This window comes from Conger conger, chromosome 16 (genome assembly GCF_963514075.1).
Source record: "Conger conger chromosome 16, fConCon1.1, whole genome shotgun sequence".
NCBI lineage: Eukaryota > Metazoa > Chordata > Actinopteri > Anguilliformes > Congridae > Conger > Conger conger.
The window spans coordinates 38,716,823-38,738,908 of NC_083775.1; the positions used below are offsets into that span (position 1 = coordinate 38,716,823).

Below are 22,086 nucleotides of genomic sequence, written 5' to 3' on the forward strand. Positions count from 1 at the left end.
AACTGAGCTTTATATGCAGGTGTAGACAGGTGTAGACAATGAGCTTGAGAGCAGCATGAGAATGGAAATCAGGTGTGGAGGATTGACAAGTTAACAAGATAATTAGTAATCGTTAGTAATAAACCTATCCTGCCCTAGCGTTAGTAAATTAGTAAATGACATGCACAAGAAACATAAGGTAACATGAACACATGGTTAGAATGTTCGTATTACCCAATCCTAATCTAGCATTAGTAGATTAGTAAGTAGACAAGGGAAATTGAAACAATTAGGGAAGCGTGAGTGACAGAAAGGGAGAGAGAGAAAAAGCATGAATGAAAGACACAAAAAAGTGTATGCTAAACAATGAACGGAACAACATAACATGAAACAACATAAATCGTGACATAACAAGTTTGCGAAATTATGACAATAAACTATATAACATGACATGGAAAGACTAAGAAATAAATGGTAACAAGAACTAAACATGAAACATAACATGACAAAAAACATAAAAACGTGGTGAGACTAGACTAACATAATACGTGACATGACAATAACATAACCAAGACAATAACTAAACATGAAACATGACGTAACAAACATGAAACGTGACAAAGTGTGCTCTTCTCTCAGAACAAATAGCCCTATTATACGTTATATAATGGGCTCCTTAAAAATACTACGATGAATCTCCAGTTCCGTTTTTCTCCATTTCCGTTCCGCTGCTCTATATATTCTCTTAAGATCTCGCATAGTGTTATTTAACCATGGCAATATTTTTTTTGTTTTTAGCCTCTATTTAGTTAACTGTCACAACAGTGTCTAGTGCTCTTATCAAATTATTATTGAAAGTGTCAACCATTTATTTTATCGAGAACTGTTCAATACATGTCAATACATGGGTCAAATGAGTTTTTAAGATCAGAGCATTTTGTTTCCGCAGTGGTATCCAGATACCTTTTTTGAGTTATACATTTTCTTTTGTTGCAAGGTGTACTTAACATGGCATCAAAGAATACACATGAATGATCGGAGACAGTAATGTCAGATACTAGATAACATTCTTAATCTTTATCGCATGTGATATTACCAAATCGAGAGTGTTGCCCAATTGGTGGGTAGCTTCAGTGACATGTTGCGTTAGTCCTAGGTTCTCTAAGAGATTCACAAACTCCATAGCCCATGAGTCATTGCTGTTATTTATATGAATATTCATATCTCCACTAAGGATTATTCGGCCATAATTAGTGAGAATAGTGGACAAAAGCTTGGAGAATTCAGGATGAAATACTGAGGATTTTTGGGTGGTCTGTATATTATTAAAATAAGCACATTTGAATCAGCTTTCAACACAATAGCGTGGTATTAAAAAGATGAGAATTTACCCAGATTAATCTCAGAGCAACGAAACTGATCAGAAAAGATACAATACACCGCCCCTTTTATCCTGTCTTATTGATTGAAATAACTTGAAATTAGGTGGACACGTTTCAACAAGGGTTAGAGTATCGTCATTCTTGACAATAAAGAATGCAACTTCTTTTCTAAAATAAGATCATAAATTAAGAAGCTCTTGTTTGTGAGAGATGTGTTAATATTCATGACTGACTTTCTATGGGTGATGGGTTTTACTAAAATCTTCACTAAATTCCTTAGATTATCTATATTCCGACTTGCGTGTAGCCTTCTGTTGCTATTGTTGGGAATATGAATATAAGATATAATGGGCAGAATCGGAAGTGTCAGCACCCGTGGCAGTACGCCAATGTAGAAACTAGAGCAATAATTCTCATGCAAAATCCGCTACCAACTGCGAAACGTTTGACGGTAAGCTTCTGGAACAAGCTCATAGGCTTTGAGGATAGTAGCTTTTACAGCAGAATATGACTGAATCTGTTCTGGGGAAAGAGCACAGTAAGCCTCTTGGGCCTTGCCAGTCAGTACAGACTGCAGCATTATTACCACCTACGAGATGTAGCCAACCATTTAAACAGGACAAAGAAAGTATCAGGGTCCTTCTCACTAAATTTGGGGAGCAAGTGCAAGTTGCGTGTGAGGTCAGGCATAGACAGGCCACATGAGATTGAACCATCCTCCATTAACATGGAACCACTCAATGCAATATCCAAGTCTGGCCTTGCCAACAAAGTTGCACATGATTGATGTCGCTCAAGCAATTCATCCCGTTCCATTGCCAAATTTACAGCTGCAAAACGCGGCCATCTTCAAGGCTGCGTTCTTTTAACGTAATTTCACGTAATGCCAGTTCCCAGCTTTTGTCACTGGACTGAATGTCTGTACCATCTATCAGGCACTCAGAGCAGGAGATCCAGAAGTGAGACCACGACGGGAATTTCTTTGTAAATAAAGTTTTTATTTTCTGGTAGCAGGTGAAACAGGCGAGGGTCAAAAGCCATCAAACAGATGCAACAAGGATCATGCAGTTCGTTATAAAAAGTTGAGGTCAGAAAATGGTTGAAAAGCTACGGTTCGGAAATCGGGGCGAAACCGTTTGTAACAAAGATCAAGCCAAAAGCACTGGAAGGTATGGAATAAACACATAACAATCTGGCGATGAGACATACAAACTGAGGGGTTTAAATAATACAGGAAATGAGCGGGAAAAGCAATCAGGTGTGGGAAACAATCAGGAAGTGAAACACAGGTAAAACTAATGAATAGTGAATGAACTGACAGGGTGGACCCACACCATCAAACGGTAAATCTACAGCCTCAAATGGAACATCATTATAAATGGCTAATTGCTGTACCAGGTGCTGCAACTCCGCTTTTCTCAGCCCTTGGGGATCACCATCCCAATACACCACAAGCTGTCACATTAAAGGACAGAAAAATATTATTAGCGGGTTCCCTCAAAAACGTTTTTACCTTCTCGCTTTCAATTACGTGAAGATCATCAGCATTGTGACAGTTTGACAAACTAAGTAAAACCATGGTTTATTTTTTTATTGTTGAAATACCGTACCAAAACAAACTTCGTAATCTCCTTTTATACGCAGTACTTGGACAAGTATGAAAGACTGAGGAGCAACCTGCAGTGTGCTGAAGACAAAGCAAAAGGAACAACCCCAAAACTAAAATGCTAGTAATCAAACTATTTTGCTCTACCCTAGTCTTCGGGTAACATTGCAGCGGGACAATTTAATCACATAACCCAATAGTGTGTCGCACAGTTCAATTGATAAACTGTTCCACACTATGGAAGTGAACCCAGGACAAATGCTGTTAACACTACAACCTAACAGGGGTTTATAAACACAGCTCCAAAACAATTTGCATGTCAACACACAGGACCATCATGCGTCTTCAATCCGTTATTACAGCGCATAAACAGAAGAATGAGAATTTGAATTGAAGGTAAGCCTCTTTTTTTCTGGACAGACGACACAAGGCTTACAGCACACAAACCGACTTTTAATTCTCACACCCAATGTGCAAGTGTTCCAAATTAAGCAAATATAGTTAGAAGAGTTTTTCCACTTGATATTTTCCTCCTAAACCAGGACGTGCAATGCAACAAATGTTAAGGTGTCTCCTGCGACAGGTAAATCAAGCAACAAACTGCTTCCTTAACGTAATTGCCAACTAAACAACACTACTTCCCATGTACTGAATCACATTCCTGGATGTAGGAAGTCAAATATCCGACATTTTACGGTCGCTAAACAAAAATAGGCTAACAGCCAACTAAATAAGCAAAGGGGATGTGGATTAAAACCCATGCAAATCCCGGACTAACCCCCAATTTCCTGTTATGACTAGCTCGTTTTAATAGGAAAATGTGATTATTTATTTAAAATAAGTTACAATAGGATATGAATGATCTGTCTGAGTTCAATGAAGTCAGTGTAGCAATGTTGAGGGTGCAAAACCAGACATCTGTCCTACAACAGTTTTGAGATTTACTGCCCCCCAAGCAGCAACACTCCTTTAACCCAGAATTAAACAAGCTCCAGGTGCCGCTTGTGGAGCGGCCTGTTGGAAGGCAAAAGGGGAAAATGTTAAAATGGAGCAGGGGGCATCCACGAACACATACAAAAAGGCTTAGAGTAATACACACGTAGACTGAGAGTAATACACACACATACACATAGGCTGAGAGTGATACACACACACAAGCTTAGATTATTACATACATATATACACACAGGTTGAGAGTATTACACACACATACACACAGGCTGAGAGTGATACACACACACAGGCTTAGATTATTACATACATATATACACACAGGCTGAGAGTATTACACACACATACACACAGGTTGAGAGTATTACTCACACAAACACACAGACTGAGAGTAATACACTTACTTTCACACAGGCTTAGAGTATTACACACATATACACACAGGCTTAGAGTATTACACACGCACAGGTTGACAGTATTACACACATGCATACACACACACACAGACTGAGAGTAACAGGCACTCTCACACACACAGACTGAGAGTAACAGGCACTCTCACACACACACACAGACTGAGAGTAACATGCACTCACACACACGTTGTCATTGTTAGGAGGTAATTGCTGATTGAGGCTACCAGAGGGCAGGGGCTTCATTGGCTGCACCTGTGCCTCGTTAATTACTAGGTGCTGGCTCAGGGTATTTAAAGGCTGTGCTGACAGTCTACCAACGCTTTGGTGTCAAACTTGCAGTTGCACTAAGCCGGTAATGCACCAGGCAGACTCTGTGAATCTACGAGTCCGGTACGGTGCTGGTACTGGTTTCTCTAATCAGTTAAAAGAAAAGTTTAAAGGTAAGGAAGGCGTGTAGCAGGTGGTGTTGTGTTCACTCACGCCTTCCTCTAGGGTTCTGGTTTTTCTTTTCTTTTGGACTCGTGTGAGTCAGGGATTGGGGACGTTGTCCCTGGTATGTAATTTGGTTTGAATTTTTGTCCTGAGCTGCGCCTCATGGTTTTATTTTCATGCCTAGCCTTTTCCTGCTAGGTTGTACTTTATTTTCTTCATCGGTCTGCGACCGTGAGTGCAAAGCATTTTAGCACTTGTTTTTGGTTGGGTTTCGCCCCGGTTTTCGAAGGGCCGTTTTGGGCTTCATTTCTATTTGCGTTTTAAAAATCGAATTTGGATTAGTTCCTCCCTCTGTTCCGGGAGAAGCCCTTATTATTTTTATTCTGGGTAGCTCTGTCTGCTCCCTCCCAGGATTTAGTGGAAGGGTTATTTCCCTCAGTCGCGTCTGGCTCTCCGCCCCGTTCCAACCTCACACACATACACAAAGACGGAGTAATACACACATGCATGCACATATACACACACACACACAGACTGAGAGTAACGTATCATAGTATTTCATTATAATGCTGTACCTTTATCACAGAGGACAGTTCCACATTCAGCTGGCTGTGGAGGGGACAGATGGACCGAAACACCTGCATGGAGTGGATGAGTCCCAGGCCCCTTCAGACAGAGATGAGAACATGAGCCCAACCCCCAATCCTACACCATCAAATCACTTTGAGCTGCAGCTTTTGATTTTTAATAAAACGTGTTCAGAAAAGGCTTAGTTATCATTATTTTGTAATCACTTCATGGTTGCACATTTATCTCAGGTATACTACATCTAACATTAGACCATCAAACCCAATTTCTACATTTTCAGGTTCTGTGTTTTTCGTTGTCTCAAGTGGTTAGTATGTCCGTGTTTTGTTACCCTATGTACACCATAGTCTATCTGTCAGTTCAGTCACTTCATTCATTTGTTTCACCTGTGTTTCTCGATTGTCTCTCCACTCCTGATTATTATTTCACTCTTGTTATCTGTGTATTTAAACCCCTGCTTGTCTAACTCACTACCAGATTGTTATGTGTCTTGACCTTACTTTCCAGCGTTTATTTCTGATTGACTGTTTTGACCTGTTTTGTTTTAGACCTCTGTCTCTGGATTTACCCTTTTGTTCAGATTTGAAGGGCGTTCGGCACGAGGAGTGAGTCCTGATCAACTCCGGGGCAGACAGCAACTTTATCTGTCCTAGTCTGGTCCGTCGGCTGGGAGTTCCCACTTCCCACGAGGCTCTGCACACCAATGCACTCTCTGGCCCCCCCCAGCCACAGTCGATGCCATCACCTCCCCTATTTGGCTACAGATCTCCGGCAACCACTAGGAGGAAAACGCCTTCTATTTCATGAAGTCTCCTCTTGTTCCTGGTCCAGGGAACCATCACGGGCTGGAGCCCCAACTGCCGCCAATCCTGTCTCCTGTCCGCCTCCAGCCAGCCTGAATCCTGTCCCGTCATCCCTGAGAGCCCTCCTGACCTGTCCTCCATCCCGCCTGTCTACCATGACATTGGATGGGTGTTTAGCAAGTCACAAACCGGCTCTCTGCCTCCACACTGGTCCTATAACTGTGCCATAGACCTCCACTCCCCCTAGGGGGCGCCTGTTATCCTTGTCTGCTCCTGAGATCCAATCTATGGAGAAATACCTTAACGAGTCCCTGGTTGCTGGTCTGATTTGTTCCTCTCCAGCTGGCTTCTTTTTTGTACAGAAGAAGGATAAGTCCCTACGTCCCTGTTTAGACTACCAGGAACAACATCACCGTCAACAACCACTACCTCATTCTGCTCATCTCATCTGCATTCTCCTCCCTGCAAAACTGCCAATACTTTACCAAGCTTTACCTTCGCAACGCCTAACATCTGGTCTGTATCCGGGAAGGAGACGAGTAGAAGACAGCCTTTAACACCCCCAGTGGCCATTATGAATATCTCGTCATGCCTTTTGGGCTCACCAACGCTCTGGCCATCTTCCAGAACCTCATCAACGATGTCCTCCGGGACATGCTATCTAAGACTGTGTTTGTTTATCTGGATGACATCCTCATCTTCTCCGCCTCCCTGGAGGAACATGTCCGTCATGTCTGTCAAGTCCTCTGATATCTCCTAGAGAACCGGCTCTTTATCAGAGCTGAGAAATGCGAGTTCCACTGCTCCACTGTTCAATTCCTTGGCTTTGTCATCTCCAGGGGCAGATCGAGATGGACCCTGAAAAGACCTCCACTGTAGCTGATTGGTCGCCTTACACCAACCGTAAGGAGCTTCAACGCTTCCTGAGCTTTGCCAACTTCTACCGGAGGTTCGTCTGTAATTACAGTTCTGTTGCTGCTCCCTTGACTGCCCTGACCTCCAGCAAGGTCACCTTTGACTGGACCCCCAAGGCTAACACCACCTTTCTTGAGCTGAAGAAGCACTTTTCCTCTACCCCTGTCCTAATCATGCCTGATCCAGAGAAACAGTTCATCCTTGAGGTGGATGCCTCCGATACAGGAGTTGGAGCGGTACTTTCCCAATGATCCCTGGACAACAAGGTCCATCGCTGTGCCTTCTTCTCTTGCCCAACAAAAGGAACTACAGCATTGGCGACCGGGAGCTGCTGGCAGTGAAACTGGCATTTGAGGAGTGGTGCCACCTTTTGGAAGGAGCTGCCATTCCATTTGTCATCTGGACCGACCACCGCAACCTGGAATACCTGAGTTTGGCCAAAAGACTCACTCCCTGCCAGGCCTGGTGGTCCCTCTTCTTTAACCATTTTAACTTTACCCTGACCTACCCTGACCTATGTAAAGCCCAATGCACTCTCCTGTCTGCACTCACCTCCCAAAGTCACCAAAGAGCCTGCCACCACTCTGCCTCCGAATACCCTGGCCGCCACACTGCTTGACATCATCGGCAAAGTGAAGGAAGCCCTGAGGGGCTGTCCTGTCCCGGACGACACTCCCATCAACTGCTCTTCTTTCCCAAATGGTTCGTCCATAAGTTCTGGAGTGGGCTCACTTGTCTCTCCTTGCCTGTCACCCTGGGGTCAGCTGTATGCTGGCTCCTCTAGGCCGCTGCTTCTTGCCAAATTCGTTGCCGCCTGTCCCGAGTGTTTCCGGGGGAAGTCCAGTAACCAACGACCCCAGGGACTCCTCCAGCCTCTGTCTGTTCCACGTCACCCTTGCTCCCACATGGCCCTGGACTTTGTTACTGGTCTACCCATTGTTAAAGGAATGTCTGTGGTCCTGAAGGTGGTAGACCGGTTCTCCAAGTTTGTCCTTTATCGCCGTACCCAAGCTTCCCTCCATAAAGGAAACTCTTGTTCCTGCACGTCTTTCGTCTGCACAGCCTGCCCCTGGAGGTGACCTCGGCCGAGGCCCTCAGTTCTCCAGTCAATTCTGGAAGGATTTTTGCACGCTCGTCAGTGCCAAGGCTCTCGTCGGGTTTCCAATCCGAAAATTTTTACCGATTCTGCACATGCCATTTTTTCAACAAAGGTGCTTTATGGGGGCTTCTTGCTGATAGCTTAGCTTCGATCAAACGCTTACAGGTAATTGTAGATCATCTTTGATCTTTCTGGAGCTGATGAATGGCAGAATCTTTGCCATTCTGTGTATTTCTACTCTGTACGTTTAATGTTTGCACATTGGTAAGAGCACCAGCATACTACAGCATGCTGCACCAGAGATTGATGAAGAATGAGGTAGACTGTGGAGAGATCACAGGGTCAGAGTTCACAGTTACACAGGAAATTACTCAGCACAGGAACTTAGTCTGCTGGGCATCTTTAATTATGGATGCACCGATATATCAGAAGGAGATTTGAGCTTTTTGCACAATCGGATGAACAGATTGTGTTTTCTACTACATACACTGCTCAAAAAAATTAATGGAACACTTAAGGGACATATCAGATCTTGATGAACGATTTATTCAAGTTGAAAATCTACTGATGTACATTGTATAATTCGTTGAGAACAAAATGACATAACAATGGTCAAAGGAAACCAAAATCATCAACCCATTGAGGGCTGGATTCAAAATCACACCAAAAATCGAAGTAAAAAATTGAAATCACAGGCTGATCCTACTTGTGCAAATTTTATCATGGCAACTCATAATGTGACTAAGCAGTGTGTATGGCCTCCGTGTACCTGTACCCACTCCCGACAACGTCTGGGCATGCTCCTGATGAGTCGATGGATGGTGTCCTGGGGGATCTCCTCCCAGACCTGGATCAGGGCATCAGTGAGCCCCTGGACAGTCTGTGGTGGTACTTGGCGGTGTCAGATGCACCGATACATAACGTCCCATAGGTGCTCAATTGGATTTAGGTCAGGGGAACGTGAGGGCCAGACAAGGGCATCAATGCCTTCCTCATCCAGAAACTGCCTACACACTCTGGCCACATGAGGCCAGGCATTGTCCTGCACCAGGAGGAACCCAGGACCCACTGCACAATCAAAATGTGTACTGTCTAAACGGTAAATGGTTGATATTCATATAGCCCCTTTATAGCCCCTTTAGCGCTGAACAATTGATGCCTCTCTTTCACCCATTCATACACTCCACACTCACACACCAACGGTGATTGGCTGCCATGCAAGGCACCAACCAGTTTGTCAGGAGCCTTTAGGGGTTAGGTGTCTTGCTCAGAGACACTACAACACACCCAGGGTGGGATCGAATCAGCAACCCTCCAACTACCAAACGACTGCTCTTACCGCCTGAGCCAATGTCGCCTCTGAAGAACTTCTTGTTTCTTCTTCAATACTATAACTGTTTCGCTGCTTGTACTTCAAATCGCGTTTCAGGAAAGAAAGAGTCGTTACTCGAAATTCGAGGGTGTAAGACAAGTTTCAGCTCTTTATTCGTGGTTCCAGGTAGTGTGTACGTTCTCCTGCGCTTTCACCAATCTTACACAATCCTTACTGAGAATGACAGAGTTTATATCAGTATCTGAAAGGAAGTGCTTCATCCATGGTGACAAAACACTCCTTTAGATATGATAATGTCTAGTGACAGGTTTCCTGGTTAGGCCAAATGGTTGTGCAGACAAATGGTTGTCGGCACCTAGACCTCAAATCAACGCCAGGAAAGGAAATGTAAATAGAGTGGGGGAAAACAGGGTGATTGTGGGGATATGCATTTGAATAGGAGCAGAACTTGCGTGTCAACTTTTTAGCTCAGTTACATCTTGAAAACACCGAAATCTAACACCTAATAAACATACTGCTGACTATCCTCCATACAATTTTCCAAGGCTGCTCTGGAAGTGTGGAAGTGTGGCTCTGCCTATTCCTCTCTGTGGGACCACCTAAAAAAGTATGCTTAACTTCCTTAAGTCTGTTTCTAAATACACTCAGTGAACTAGGGAAATACTTTACCACATTGCAAGCTAAAATAAGTAGCCAGTATGTTAGTAGATATTTTGAGGACACCATAGTCAGGATGCTATTTTGGACAGAGCCTTTATGTTCTGAAGCTGGAATACGTGCAGTAATGTGTAAAAACATTAAGGCTAAAGCAAAAAATTAAGTAAAGGCTAAACTGGCTGTAAAGGGTAACCTGATGTTAAAGGCTAACCAGGTGGGAAAGGCGTAACTGTACCTCCTGTGGGCCGGGGCTAGCTCACCTCAGCATGAGCTGGCAGCGAATGATGGCAGTGGGGATGGAGCAGGGAAACACCTTCCGCAGGCTCCTCAGCAGGGAGAAGCAGTACTCTGTGTGTAGTCTGAAACTGTCCGCCAGCTTGTCCTCCTACACATACACACACACACACACACAAGAGAAGTAAAGCCTGAAACTATCCGCCACGTTGACCTCCCATACACACACATAAAACATAGAATTAGTCTGAAATGATCATCCAGCCTGAGCACCTACAAACACACACAGAAACACAACATGGAACTACAGTCTAAAACCCCTCCAGCCTGTCCTCCAACAAACAAGCACACATACACATAACACAGAATTAGTCTGAAAATATATGTGAGCCTGTCCTCCTACACACATGCAAACCCACACATAACACAGAACTACAGTCTGAAACTATATGTCAGCATATACAATAACACACATACAACAGAGAAATACAATCTGAAACTATCCACCAGCCTATCCTCCTACATACACACACAAACATACAACAGAAAAATACAGTCTGTCTCTGTCTGCCAGCCCATCCTCCTACACACAAACAAAACAACAAAGAACTACAGTCTGAAACTACCAGCCTGTCTTCCTACACACGATATAGAACAACAGTCTGAAACTATCCGCAAGCCTGTCCTACACACACACAACAGATAACTATAGTCTAACACTGCCAGCCAATCCTCCTACACAAAAACCTATAAAACAGAGAACTACAGTCTGAAACTATCTGCCAGTCTGTGATACAACACACACACATACACAACTACAGTCTGAAACTCTCCACCAGCCTGTCCTCTTACACACAAATCCAAAAAATGTTGCTTAATAAGTCTAAGTTCAAAGCCAAGAGATCCACAGACAATGCCTAAAACAGAAAGCAAAAGATCAAAATCCAGGGAATCAGAAGGTTTCCTTTGTACAAAAGGGCTGAGGCAAAAATTGGAGTACAAAAAACTGGCAAATAATCAAAACCAAAGAAACAGATGGACAACCAAAGTCTTAAAGTCTTAAACTATCCGCCAGCCATTCCAACACACACACACACACACATACACACACACACACACACACACACACACACACAAAACCACAGTCTGAATCGATCTGCCAGCCTGTCCTCCAACACAAATGTACAAACACACAAACGGAGAAATAGAGTCTGAAGCTATCCGCCAGCCTGTTTACCTACACACAAACGCAAGCCCAACAGAGAAACACAGTCTGAAACTATCTGACAGCCAGTCCCCCTACACACACACACAACATAGAACAACAGTCTGAAACTATCCACTAGCCTGTCCTCCTACAAACACACACAATAGAGAAACACGGTCTGAAACTATCCGCTAGCCAAGCCAACACACAAACACAACAAAGAACTACAGTCTTAAATTATCCGGCAGTCAGTACTCAAACACACAAAGACTATCCGCCATCCTGTCCTCCTACACACACACACACACACACACACACAGAACTACAGTCTTAAAATATCTGCCAGCCTGTCCTACACACACACACACACACACAAACACATAACACAGAACTAGTCTTGAAACTATCCACCAGCCTGTCCTCCTACACGCTCACAAACATACATAACACAAAACTACAGTCTGAAATTATCCGCCAGTCTGTACTCATATACACAGACACAAGAAAGAGAATTACAGTCTGAAACTATCCTCCAGCCTCTTCTCCTACACACACACACACACATACACACACACACACACACACACACACACACACACACACACACAAAACCACAGTCTGAATCGATCTGCCAGCCTGTCCTCCAACACAAATGTACAAACACACAAACGGAGAAATAGAGTCTGAAGCTATCCGCCAGCCTGTTTACCTACACACAAACGCAAGCCCAACAGAGAAACACAGTCTGAAACTATCTGACAGCCAGTCCCCCTACACACACACACAACATAGAACAACAGTCTGAAACTATCCACTAGCCTGTCCTCCTACAAACACACACAATAGAGAAACACGGTCTGAAACTATCCGCTAGCCAAGCCAACACACAAACACAACAAAGAACTACAGTCTTAAATTATCCGGCAGTCAGTACTCAAACACACAAAGACTATCCGCCATCCTGTCCTCCTACACACACACACACACACACAGAACTACAGTCTTAAAATATCTGCCAGCCTGTCCTACACACACACACACAAACACATAACACAGAACTAGTCTTGAAACTATCCACCAGCCTGTCCTCCTACACGCTCACAAACATACATAACACAAAACTACAGTCTGAAATTATCCGTCAGTCTGTACTCATATACACAGACACAAGAAAGAGAATTACAGTCTGAAACTATCCTCCAGCCTCTTCTCCTACACACACACACACATATACACACAGAACTAAAGTCTGAAACTATTTCACAGCCTGTCCACCTACAAACACACACACACAGAAACACAGAAATACAGTCTGAAACCATCCGCCAGCCAATCCTCCTACACACACACACACAGACATAACACAAAACTAAAGTCTGAAACTATCCGCCAGCCTCTCCACACACAACAGAAAAATATAGTCTGAAACCATCCGCCAGACTGTCTTCCTACACAGACACACACACACACACACATAACACAGAATTAAAATCTGAAACCATCCGCCAGCCAATCCTCGTACACACACGCACAACACAGAACTAAAGTCTGAAACTATACAACAGCCTGTCCACCTACAAACACACACACACACACTGTGGTGGCCCGACCAGGGATCGGTACACCACTGGGGTGGAACGGCCCGTGCGCCGGCGCCAAGAGTTGGGGATGCTGATTCACTCTGAATATTTTCCCCTGTCCTATCTAAGTGAACGGCACCTTGGAGAGAGACTGGGAGGAGAATCAGCACCATGGCCAGCAACCCCCGGGGCGAGACGGGTGCGGCCGCATTCCGCACGTGAAGGAACAATTTGAATTAAGCAGGAACAGCTGACACGAGTGCGGAAAGGAGAGGCGGCGTCTACAAAAGGAGCCGAAAAACGCAACCCGGGGCTCATGACGGAGGAGGAGAGATCCGGAGCCAGAGCTAACTTACGGCGAGAGAGCCCATGCACGCGGAGGAAACCCCCACGGACGAACCCTTAAAAGTCGCGGATTCACGTGAGCCGACAATTAAAACAACGCGCTCGCTAACCTCTCTCTCTCTCTCTCTCTCGGAGCCTAGACGGCATCAAAGGCGGGCGACTAGGCGAGGAAGGACGGCTTCAGCGGCCAGGGCACCGCCGGGACAGAGCGAACCACCGGCGGATTCAAGGCGGACGAACACGGCTAATTGAATACCGGGTTTTTTTAGAAGTTTTCCCGACAGTGGAGTTCCTAATTTTGTGGACACTTATATTTTTTTTGTTTCTTTTCTTTTATGGTTTTGCGCATGAAAAGAAAGCACGTGTCGGTGCTGGACTTGTGAAGTGCCCTGAAGGCACGTGGGGAAAATAAAGACGTATTTTCACCCATTTTTACTCTCTCTCCCTCTCTCTCTACCAGCGGGTCGCCACAACACACAAACAAACAAACACAGAAATATACTTATCACAGAAATATAATTATCCGACAGCTTGTCCTCCTCCACACACACACATAACGGAGAAATACAGTTTGAAACTATCAGTCAGCTTGTCCCCCTAAACACACACACACATAACACATAATTACAGTCTGAAACAATCCACCAGACTGTCTTCCTACACACACACACCAGAGAATTACAGTGTGAAACTATCCGCCAACATGCCCACCTACACAAAGACACACAACACAGAACTACAGTCTGAAACTATCCACCAGCCTGTCCCCGTACACACACACACACAAACGCATACACACACAACACAGAAAAGCAGTCTGAAACTATCCACCAGCCTTTCCTCCAACACACACACACACACACAAACACAGAAATACAATCTGAAACTATCCGCCAGCCTGTCCTCCTACACACTCACAAACATACATAACACAAAACTACAGTCTGAAATTATCCGCCAGTCTGTACTCATATACACAGACACAAGAAAGAGAATTACAGTCTGAAACTATCCTCCAGTCTCTTCTCCTACACACACACACACACATACACACAGAACTAAAGTCTGAAACTATATCACAGCCTGTCCACCTACAAACACACACACACAGAAACACAGAAATACAGTCTGAAACTATCTGACAGCTTGTCCTCCTCCACACACACATAAAACAGAACTACAGTCTGAAACCATCCGCCAGCCAATCCTCCTACACACACACACACAGACATAACACAAAACTAAAGTCTGAAACTATCCGCCAGCCTCTCCACACACAACAGAAAAATATAGTCTGAAACCATCCGCCAGACTGTCTTCCTACACAGACACACACACACACACACATAACACAGAATTAAAATCTGAAACCATCCGCCAGCCAATCCTTGTACACACACGCACAACACAGAACTAAAGTCTGAAACTATAGAACAGCCTGTCCACCTACAAACACACACACACACAAACAAACAAACACAGAAATATACTTATCACAGAAATATAATTATCCGACAGCTTGTCCTCCTCCACACACACACACACACACACACATAACGGAGAAATACAGTTTGAAACTATCAGTCAGCTTGTCCCCCTAAACATACACACACATAACACAGAATTACAGTCTGAAACAATCCACCAGACTGTCTTCCTACACACACACACCAGAGAATTACAGTCTGAAACTATCCGCCAACATGCCCACCTACACAAAGACACACAACACAGAACTACAGTCTGAAACTATCCACCAGCCTTTCCTCCAACACACACACACAAACACATACACACACAACACAGAAAAGCAGTCTGAAACTATCCACCAGCCTTTCCTCCAACACACACACACACACACAAACACAGAAATACAATCTGAAACTATCCGCCAGCCTGTCCTCCTTCACACAAACATAATAGAGAACTACAGTCTGAAACTCTCCACTAGCCAGTCCTCCTACACTCCTACACACACACACAAGAGAAATAGTCTGAAACTATCTGACAGCTTGTCCTCCTCCACACACACATAACACAGAACTACAGTCTGAAACCATCCGCCAGCCAATCCTCCGACACACACACACAACAAAAAACTACAGTCTGAAACTATCAGCCAGCCTGTCCTCCGACACACGCACACACGGGAAATATTCTGAAACTATCTGACAGCTTGTCCTCCTCCACACACAAACACACACAGACACAGAACTACAGTCTGAAACTATCCGCCAACCTGCCCACCTACACAAACACACATAACACAGAAAAGCAGTCTGAAACTATCCGCCAGCATGTCCTCCTACACACAAACACACACACACACATACACACAGACAACACAGAATTTTACAGAACTTCACAACTGCCATAAGCATTACATGGCACCTGCGATAAAAAAAACGACTATTTTGAATCCAGTTCGTAGAGAGTGGGATGTTCATTTGGGTTAGGGAAGAGGGGGATGTGGAGAGGGGGATGTTGCGGAGAAGTGATCGAGGAGGAGGCACACCAGTTCTCCTCTCACGGCCTGGGGGTCCCACTGCTCCTCGACAGTGCCCAGGAGCTGCAGCAGGAAGGAGTAGCACAGTCTCTGGGCCCGGTGGTGGTTGCTGTAGCAGCACCATCGTCTGCAAACAGGGGGCAGACACCAGACACACGCTAATTAAACACAGTTAGAAGGGTGTCCTGGATTAACTGAGACTTTTTAGCAATAGCTTTGTTCAGGAATCCACCAAAACAGTGCTCCACAACAAACCGTAGGCAGCCTAAAATGCTGCAGGTTTACAATGAACGTATCTTTATCTGGCAGGCAGTTTCTTTCCATGTTACTGGTATTTACTAGTACAGTTTTAGCAATAAGGCCATTTCAACAGTCCTTTTTCAGTAAAATGTTTTCTAAGTTATGCTGCTGCCATCAAAAAACAGGTGGTCACTGAGTGCATGTAAACTCTGCTAGAAGGCAGAGGCTATTGTGATATTAAAAGTTTCCATGAGCACACAAACACAAAATATTAATTCTAACTGTGACCACTGTAGAAACTGAACATCCTGCCATTCATTGGAAATTACTGGGAATATCAAAAAGCTGAACAAGCACACCATTGGAGATCGTGCCAGGCATGCTTTGGTGTTGGTAGTTTGAAAACTGTGGTAGGAGCAGGCCGTGAAAAATATGGCATAATAATAATAGTAATAATGAAGTTCCATCCATCCATCCATTATCTTAACCCACTTATCCTGAAACAGGATCGCAGGGGGGCTGGCGCCTATCCCAGCATACATTAGGCGAAAGGCAGGAATACACCCTGGACAGGTCGCCAGTCCATCACAGGACTGGCAAATTGGTGGACTCGGGGGCTACTAATACTAATAGTATGGTACGCCTGGTCTTTGGTAGGTGGTTCCTAGGGTGCTGCTAGGCGGTTGCTAGATGGCTGCTAGGTTGTTGCTAGGTGGTTGCTAAGGTGTTGCTAGATGGATGCTAGAATAGAATAGAATAGAATAGAAAGCCTTTATGTCATTATACAGTGTACAACAAGATTAAAATGAGCTTCACCTTACAGCAACAACACTCAGTGACAAACAACATTCATACCAGTAAAGTATTGCAGGTACCTATAAATATAAATAGGCATCTATAAATATAAATATGAAAATATGAATATATTGCGCTGTTTATAAATTATATGCACAAGTAGAAGGGAAAAAGGACAGGGGGATGATGCACACTGAACATTGTGTATGTTGGGGGGAAGAAACTGTCCTTGAATCTGTTTGTCCTTGCTCTGATGTACCTGCAGTGCCTCCCTGAGGGCAGCAGGTCAAACAGGTAAAAGCCAGAGTGCTGTCCTTCACAATGTTCTTTCCCCTACTGAGGCAGCGGGAGTTATAGATGTCCATCAGGGATGGAAGAGGGCAGCCGATGATCTTGTGTGCTGCGTTTCTAACTCTCTGACGCCCCTTCTGTCTGCTTCAGTGCAGCTGGCCTACCTCACTGTTATGTGGTCCACCAGCAGGGTCTAACAGAAGAGAGGTAAAAGGTCACCAGCAGCTTGGTCACCAGCTTGTTCTTCCTGAGCATCCTCAGGGAGTATAGTCGTTGCTGTGCCTTTTTCATAACTGCTGTGGTGTTTGCAGCACAGATGAGTTTGAAGGTTTGGACCGTCTCCACCCGCTCACCATTAATCTAGAGAGGGGCGGGCTCTGCACTGTTCTTCCTAAAATCAAAGATTTCCTTTGTTTCTGTGGTGTCCAGTGCCAGGTTGTTCACTGAACACCACACTGTTAATGTCAGGATCTCATCTCTGTAGGCAGACTCATCCCCTCCTGAAATAACCACCATGGTGTCATCAGCGAATTTCACGATGATATTATCTGGGTGGGCTGGACTGCAGTCATAGGTGTAGAGAGAGTACAACAGTGGACTCAGCACACAACCTTGAGGAGAGCCAATTCTTAAAAGGGAGGATAACCCAGATCCTACATTCCGTTTACAGGGCAGCCTCAGGTGCTTGGCAAAGTGAATGACAGCTGACACAGAGATTTTCAAAGTGTCAGAAACATGGGGGAAAAAACAAAAAACAAAACCGGAACTTCTAACAGCATTTCTCATGTCCTTCACAAACATTGTGGGCAGCTGACGTTAGGTAAAATACACCAGATGCTCATCCGAGGCCTTACAGAGGAACATTGGGATGATATCTTTACAAACATGAAATGATGAAACATTAAATCTGACCTTGCCAATCCTGTGGTAAAAATAGTTAGCTACCTAGCTCTTTTTGGTGGTAACATTATAGTAATAGGGTTTCCAATAACGCTAGCTCACTAGTTTGCACTGCATATTCATGTTAATGATGTTGACTAGCTAGGGGGTTGCTGACATCTAACATTAACATTAAATTTGCTTTGCAAGCCGTGTGAATAAAACTAGTTTTATTAATAACTTTTATATTCCAAATTTATGTGCTTATACCTTGGTTAAATGACACAGAAAATACTGCCTGCTATTCCTCAACCATATCCACCCAGAACAAAGTCGAGGTGATTTCATCTATAAAGCACAGTCACTTATGACCTCGCAATCAACTCGAGGGCAGTGGCTATTGTGACAACACGGGGTTCAACAGGCACACAGCTCATTTCCATATCAAACGTGGATTGGCTGAGCTGCAGATTTTGTACATTAGAGAGAGAGAGAGCAGAGTGTGAAGAAAGTGAGCATAGTGTGTTCTCAAACAAAAGCTCATAATTCAAAAAGTGTAAGTAGTACCCGAAAGAATCAGTATGAAACTTTGAACATTTCAATGTATGAAATATGAAGTGTAAAGACTCAGAGAGTAATGGCTGTGTAAGTAAACATGTCCAAAGTTTTTATCACACTCTAGAAACTGAACATTCCGCCATTCCATTCCTATGTGACTTTTTTCCCTGGAAAATCTTCAATATCTCAGAAATGGAATACTGAAAAGGTGTGAATGAGCACACCATTTGGGATCATACCGGATGTTTTCCAGATGGTTTGGTGTTGATATCTCAAACTGTGGGAGGAATTTTTTATAATAACCTAGACATGTGCATTTCCTCAAGAAAATGCAGAGTGATTGCGGCAAATCAGTGGACTACTGCTACTACTGCCAATATTATGGTTTAATACTTTCATTTACAGATGTACCTAATAAAGTGGTTACTGAGTCTGCTGGAGCGCAGAGGCTATTGTGCAATCACAGCAATTTTGTGGACTATTGCTACTACTGCTAATACTATGGTGTTTAAATATTTGCATTTACAAGCTGGTGTACAGATGTACATGAAACTGAGCGTATGTGAACTCTGCTATCGTGGCTATTGTGACACTACAGGCCTCCTCGAGCACATATTTGGGAATAACGAAAAGCTATGAACAAACAGAATTTTCCAGTTGGCTTGGTGTCGATATCTTGGAAACTGTGGGAGGAGTAAGTGGACAAAGAAACAGTGGAACAATAATAATAAATAAAACTTTTGGGTAAAAGTAGTGTGCTGTTTCGCAATCACACTAATAAAGTTAACTTTCTAATAACAATAGTGTGTTGCATCGCAATTACACTAATAATAATAATAATAATAATAATAATAAGTTGACTTTCAAATAACCATTGTGAGTTGCTTTGCAATCACACTAATAAATAAAGCTAAAGAATAACAGTAGTGTGTTATTTCGTAATCACACTAATAATAGATATACCTAAAGAAATAGTTCAGAGAAAGAAGTCCTGCTTTCTCAGATTGATAAAAAAGTATAGAATTTTAGCAGTGTCAATATTGGAATTAAGGGACCTGCAAAAGCCAAGGAATAGGGAAAAAAATGACTTGTCACTTGATGCTCATATCATCACTGAAATTAAGAAGAAATTGTTTCATATAAAAATCCAATAAGACACCTGTCTCCATGAATTCATTTGGTTACTTAGCAATAATAATTTCTTGATTTGGCTACATACATACTAGCGAACATTAGTTCTTTAATTAATTGAATGCTGCCTCATTGATTATTGAAATGTGAATAACTAAGACAAATCTGCTTGCTAGCTCTGTGAACACAAATATCACTATTCCATATTGAATAGGTTAATTTATTAGTTTGTATATGCTAATGTAAGATAACATTCCCACCATATTTGTACGAGATGCCACTGAAGTCATCACTCCCTGCATAACCCATAGAACAAACTTGTCCATCGAACAAGGCAAGTTTCCCCACAAATTCAAACTGATGAGAGTAACCCCTCTATATAAAAGGGAAGAAAAGAAGAACATGGTAACCATCGTCTCCATCCTGTGTCTATTATCAAAGGTAATAGAAAAGGGTCATACACGAACTTATAGACAGTTATTTATCATCACACAATCTTCTGTATGAATTCCAATCTGATTTCAGAAAATCTCATTCCACAGTTACCCGTTTGCTCTATCTATCCATCAGGGAAAAAGTGCATGTGGGAAAGTATTGTGTCATGGCTATGTGCTTGATCTTGTTCAGAGATCTTGTTCAGAGTGTGAAAAAAACCAAAACATCACACCTAACCTTGCTTCTCTGAACTGGCTCCCCATCTCCTATCGGATCAAATTCAAAATGCACTTTATTACAAGTTTTTTACATTTTATTTTTATAATTCTGCCTCTGTGGACAGGCTCTCTCTTGCTTTAGTTCATACCTATCAGAGGTTTAGATCATACCTATCAGAGGTTTAGATCATACCTATCAGAGGTTTAGCTCATGCCTATCAGAGGTTTAGATCATACCTACCTTTTGATCCAGATCTTGCATTTGATACACATATTAAAAGCACCTCTCGGGTTGCTTTTAATCACTTGAGGAATATTTCCAAAATCTTGGCCTCATTTACCAAACATGAGCCGAACGAAACAACCAATGTGGGATTTATCAGTTTTTGGAAGTCAGTTTTTCTGTGGGAGCCGAATAAACTTCACAAGTCTCAGCTGTTCGTATTGTGCGTGGAAATGAAAGCACACGGTTGTAAAGCGTGCTTTGTTATTTTATTATTCCATTCATTTATATTTGGATTTGAGTTAAATTATTTGAGTAAGCCAATTGAATATTATAATTATTATCATATAAAAACACAACAGGATTCAACATTAAAATGGGTGAAGTTTCATCATCATTAATTAATGCTTGAGTGGAGTTTTCGATAAATAGGGCATACCCTGCTTACACCGACATCTATATGTCTGGTCTCTTTAAACATTACATTGCTGTAGCCTATTAGAGGATTTGGGGCATGGAGTAGCCTACTGCGGAAAGAGCGCATGTTTTTTGCCTCGCATTTAATTTGAGAAGTTGACTGTTTTTCCCAGTCGGAAGGTGGTAATTTGGTAATTCCGATATCACATGAACGCAGCATTAGACTCTCTTTAGATGACATTACTGCTTTAATTGAAGATTAAAGCATGGCTTACTTCCAGACCATGGTCAGGTGCTTTCTGTCCTCAGCTTCTTGCGGACTGGCACAGGACAGTTAAAATACATCACGCTTTGATAATCCTAGTCAGCAACGTCTCTCCTATAATTTGATAACTTTGCTTCCAGTTTGATGACATTACATTACATTAGATGCTTATCCTAAGCAGGAGACAATCCTCCCCTGGTGCAATGCAGGGCTGAGGGCTTTGCTCAAGGGCTCAACGGCTATGTGGATCTTATTGTGGCAACAACAGGGATAGAACCGCCGACCTTGCGGGTCCCAGCCATGTACCTTAACCACTACGCTACAGTCATGTACCTTAACCACTACGCTACAGTCATGTACCTTAACCACTACGCTACAGTCATGTACCTTAACCACTACACTACAGTCATGTACCTTAACCACTACGCTACAATCATGTACCTTAACCACTACGCTACAGTCATACCTTAACCACTACGCTACAGTCATACCTTAACCACTACACTACAGTCATGTACCTTAACCACTACACTACAGTCATGTACCTTAACCACTACGCTACAGTCATGTACCTTAACCACTACGCTACAGTCATGTACCT

At 43.2% G+C, this 22,086-nt stretch overlaps 1 protein-coding gene across 1 annotated transcript in view; it reads right to left on the reverse strand.

Moving 5' to 3' along the window:
* LOC133115312 (BAI1-associated protein 3-like) overlaps positions 1-22,086 on the reverse strand; it is a 174,910-nt gene that overhangs the window by 39,538 nt on the left and 113,286 nt on the right. The window contains exons 15-17 of the mRNA XM_061225163.1: positions 16,043-16,160; positions 10,422-10,546; positions 5,342-5,432 (exon numbers count right to left, since the gene is read on the reverse strand). Coding sequence (XP_061081147.1) covers positions 5,342-5,432; positions 10,422-10,546; positions 16,043-16,160 — 334 coding nt within the window. The remainder of the gene's footprint in view (positions 1-5,341; positions 5,433-10,421; positions 10,547-16,042; positions 16,161-22,086) is intronic.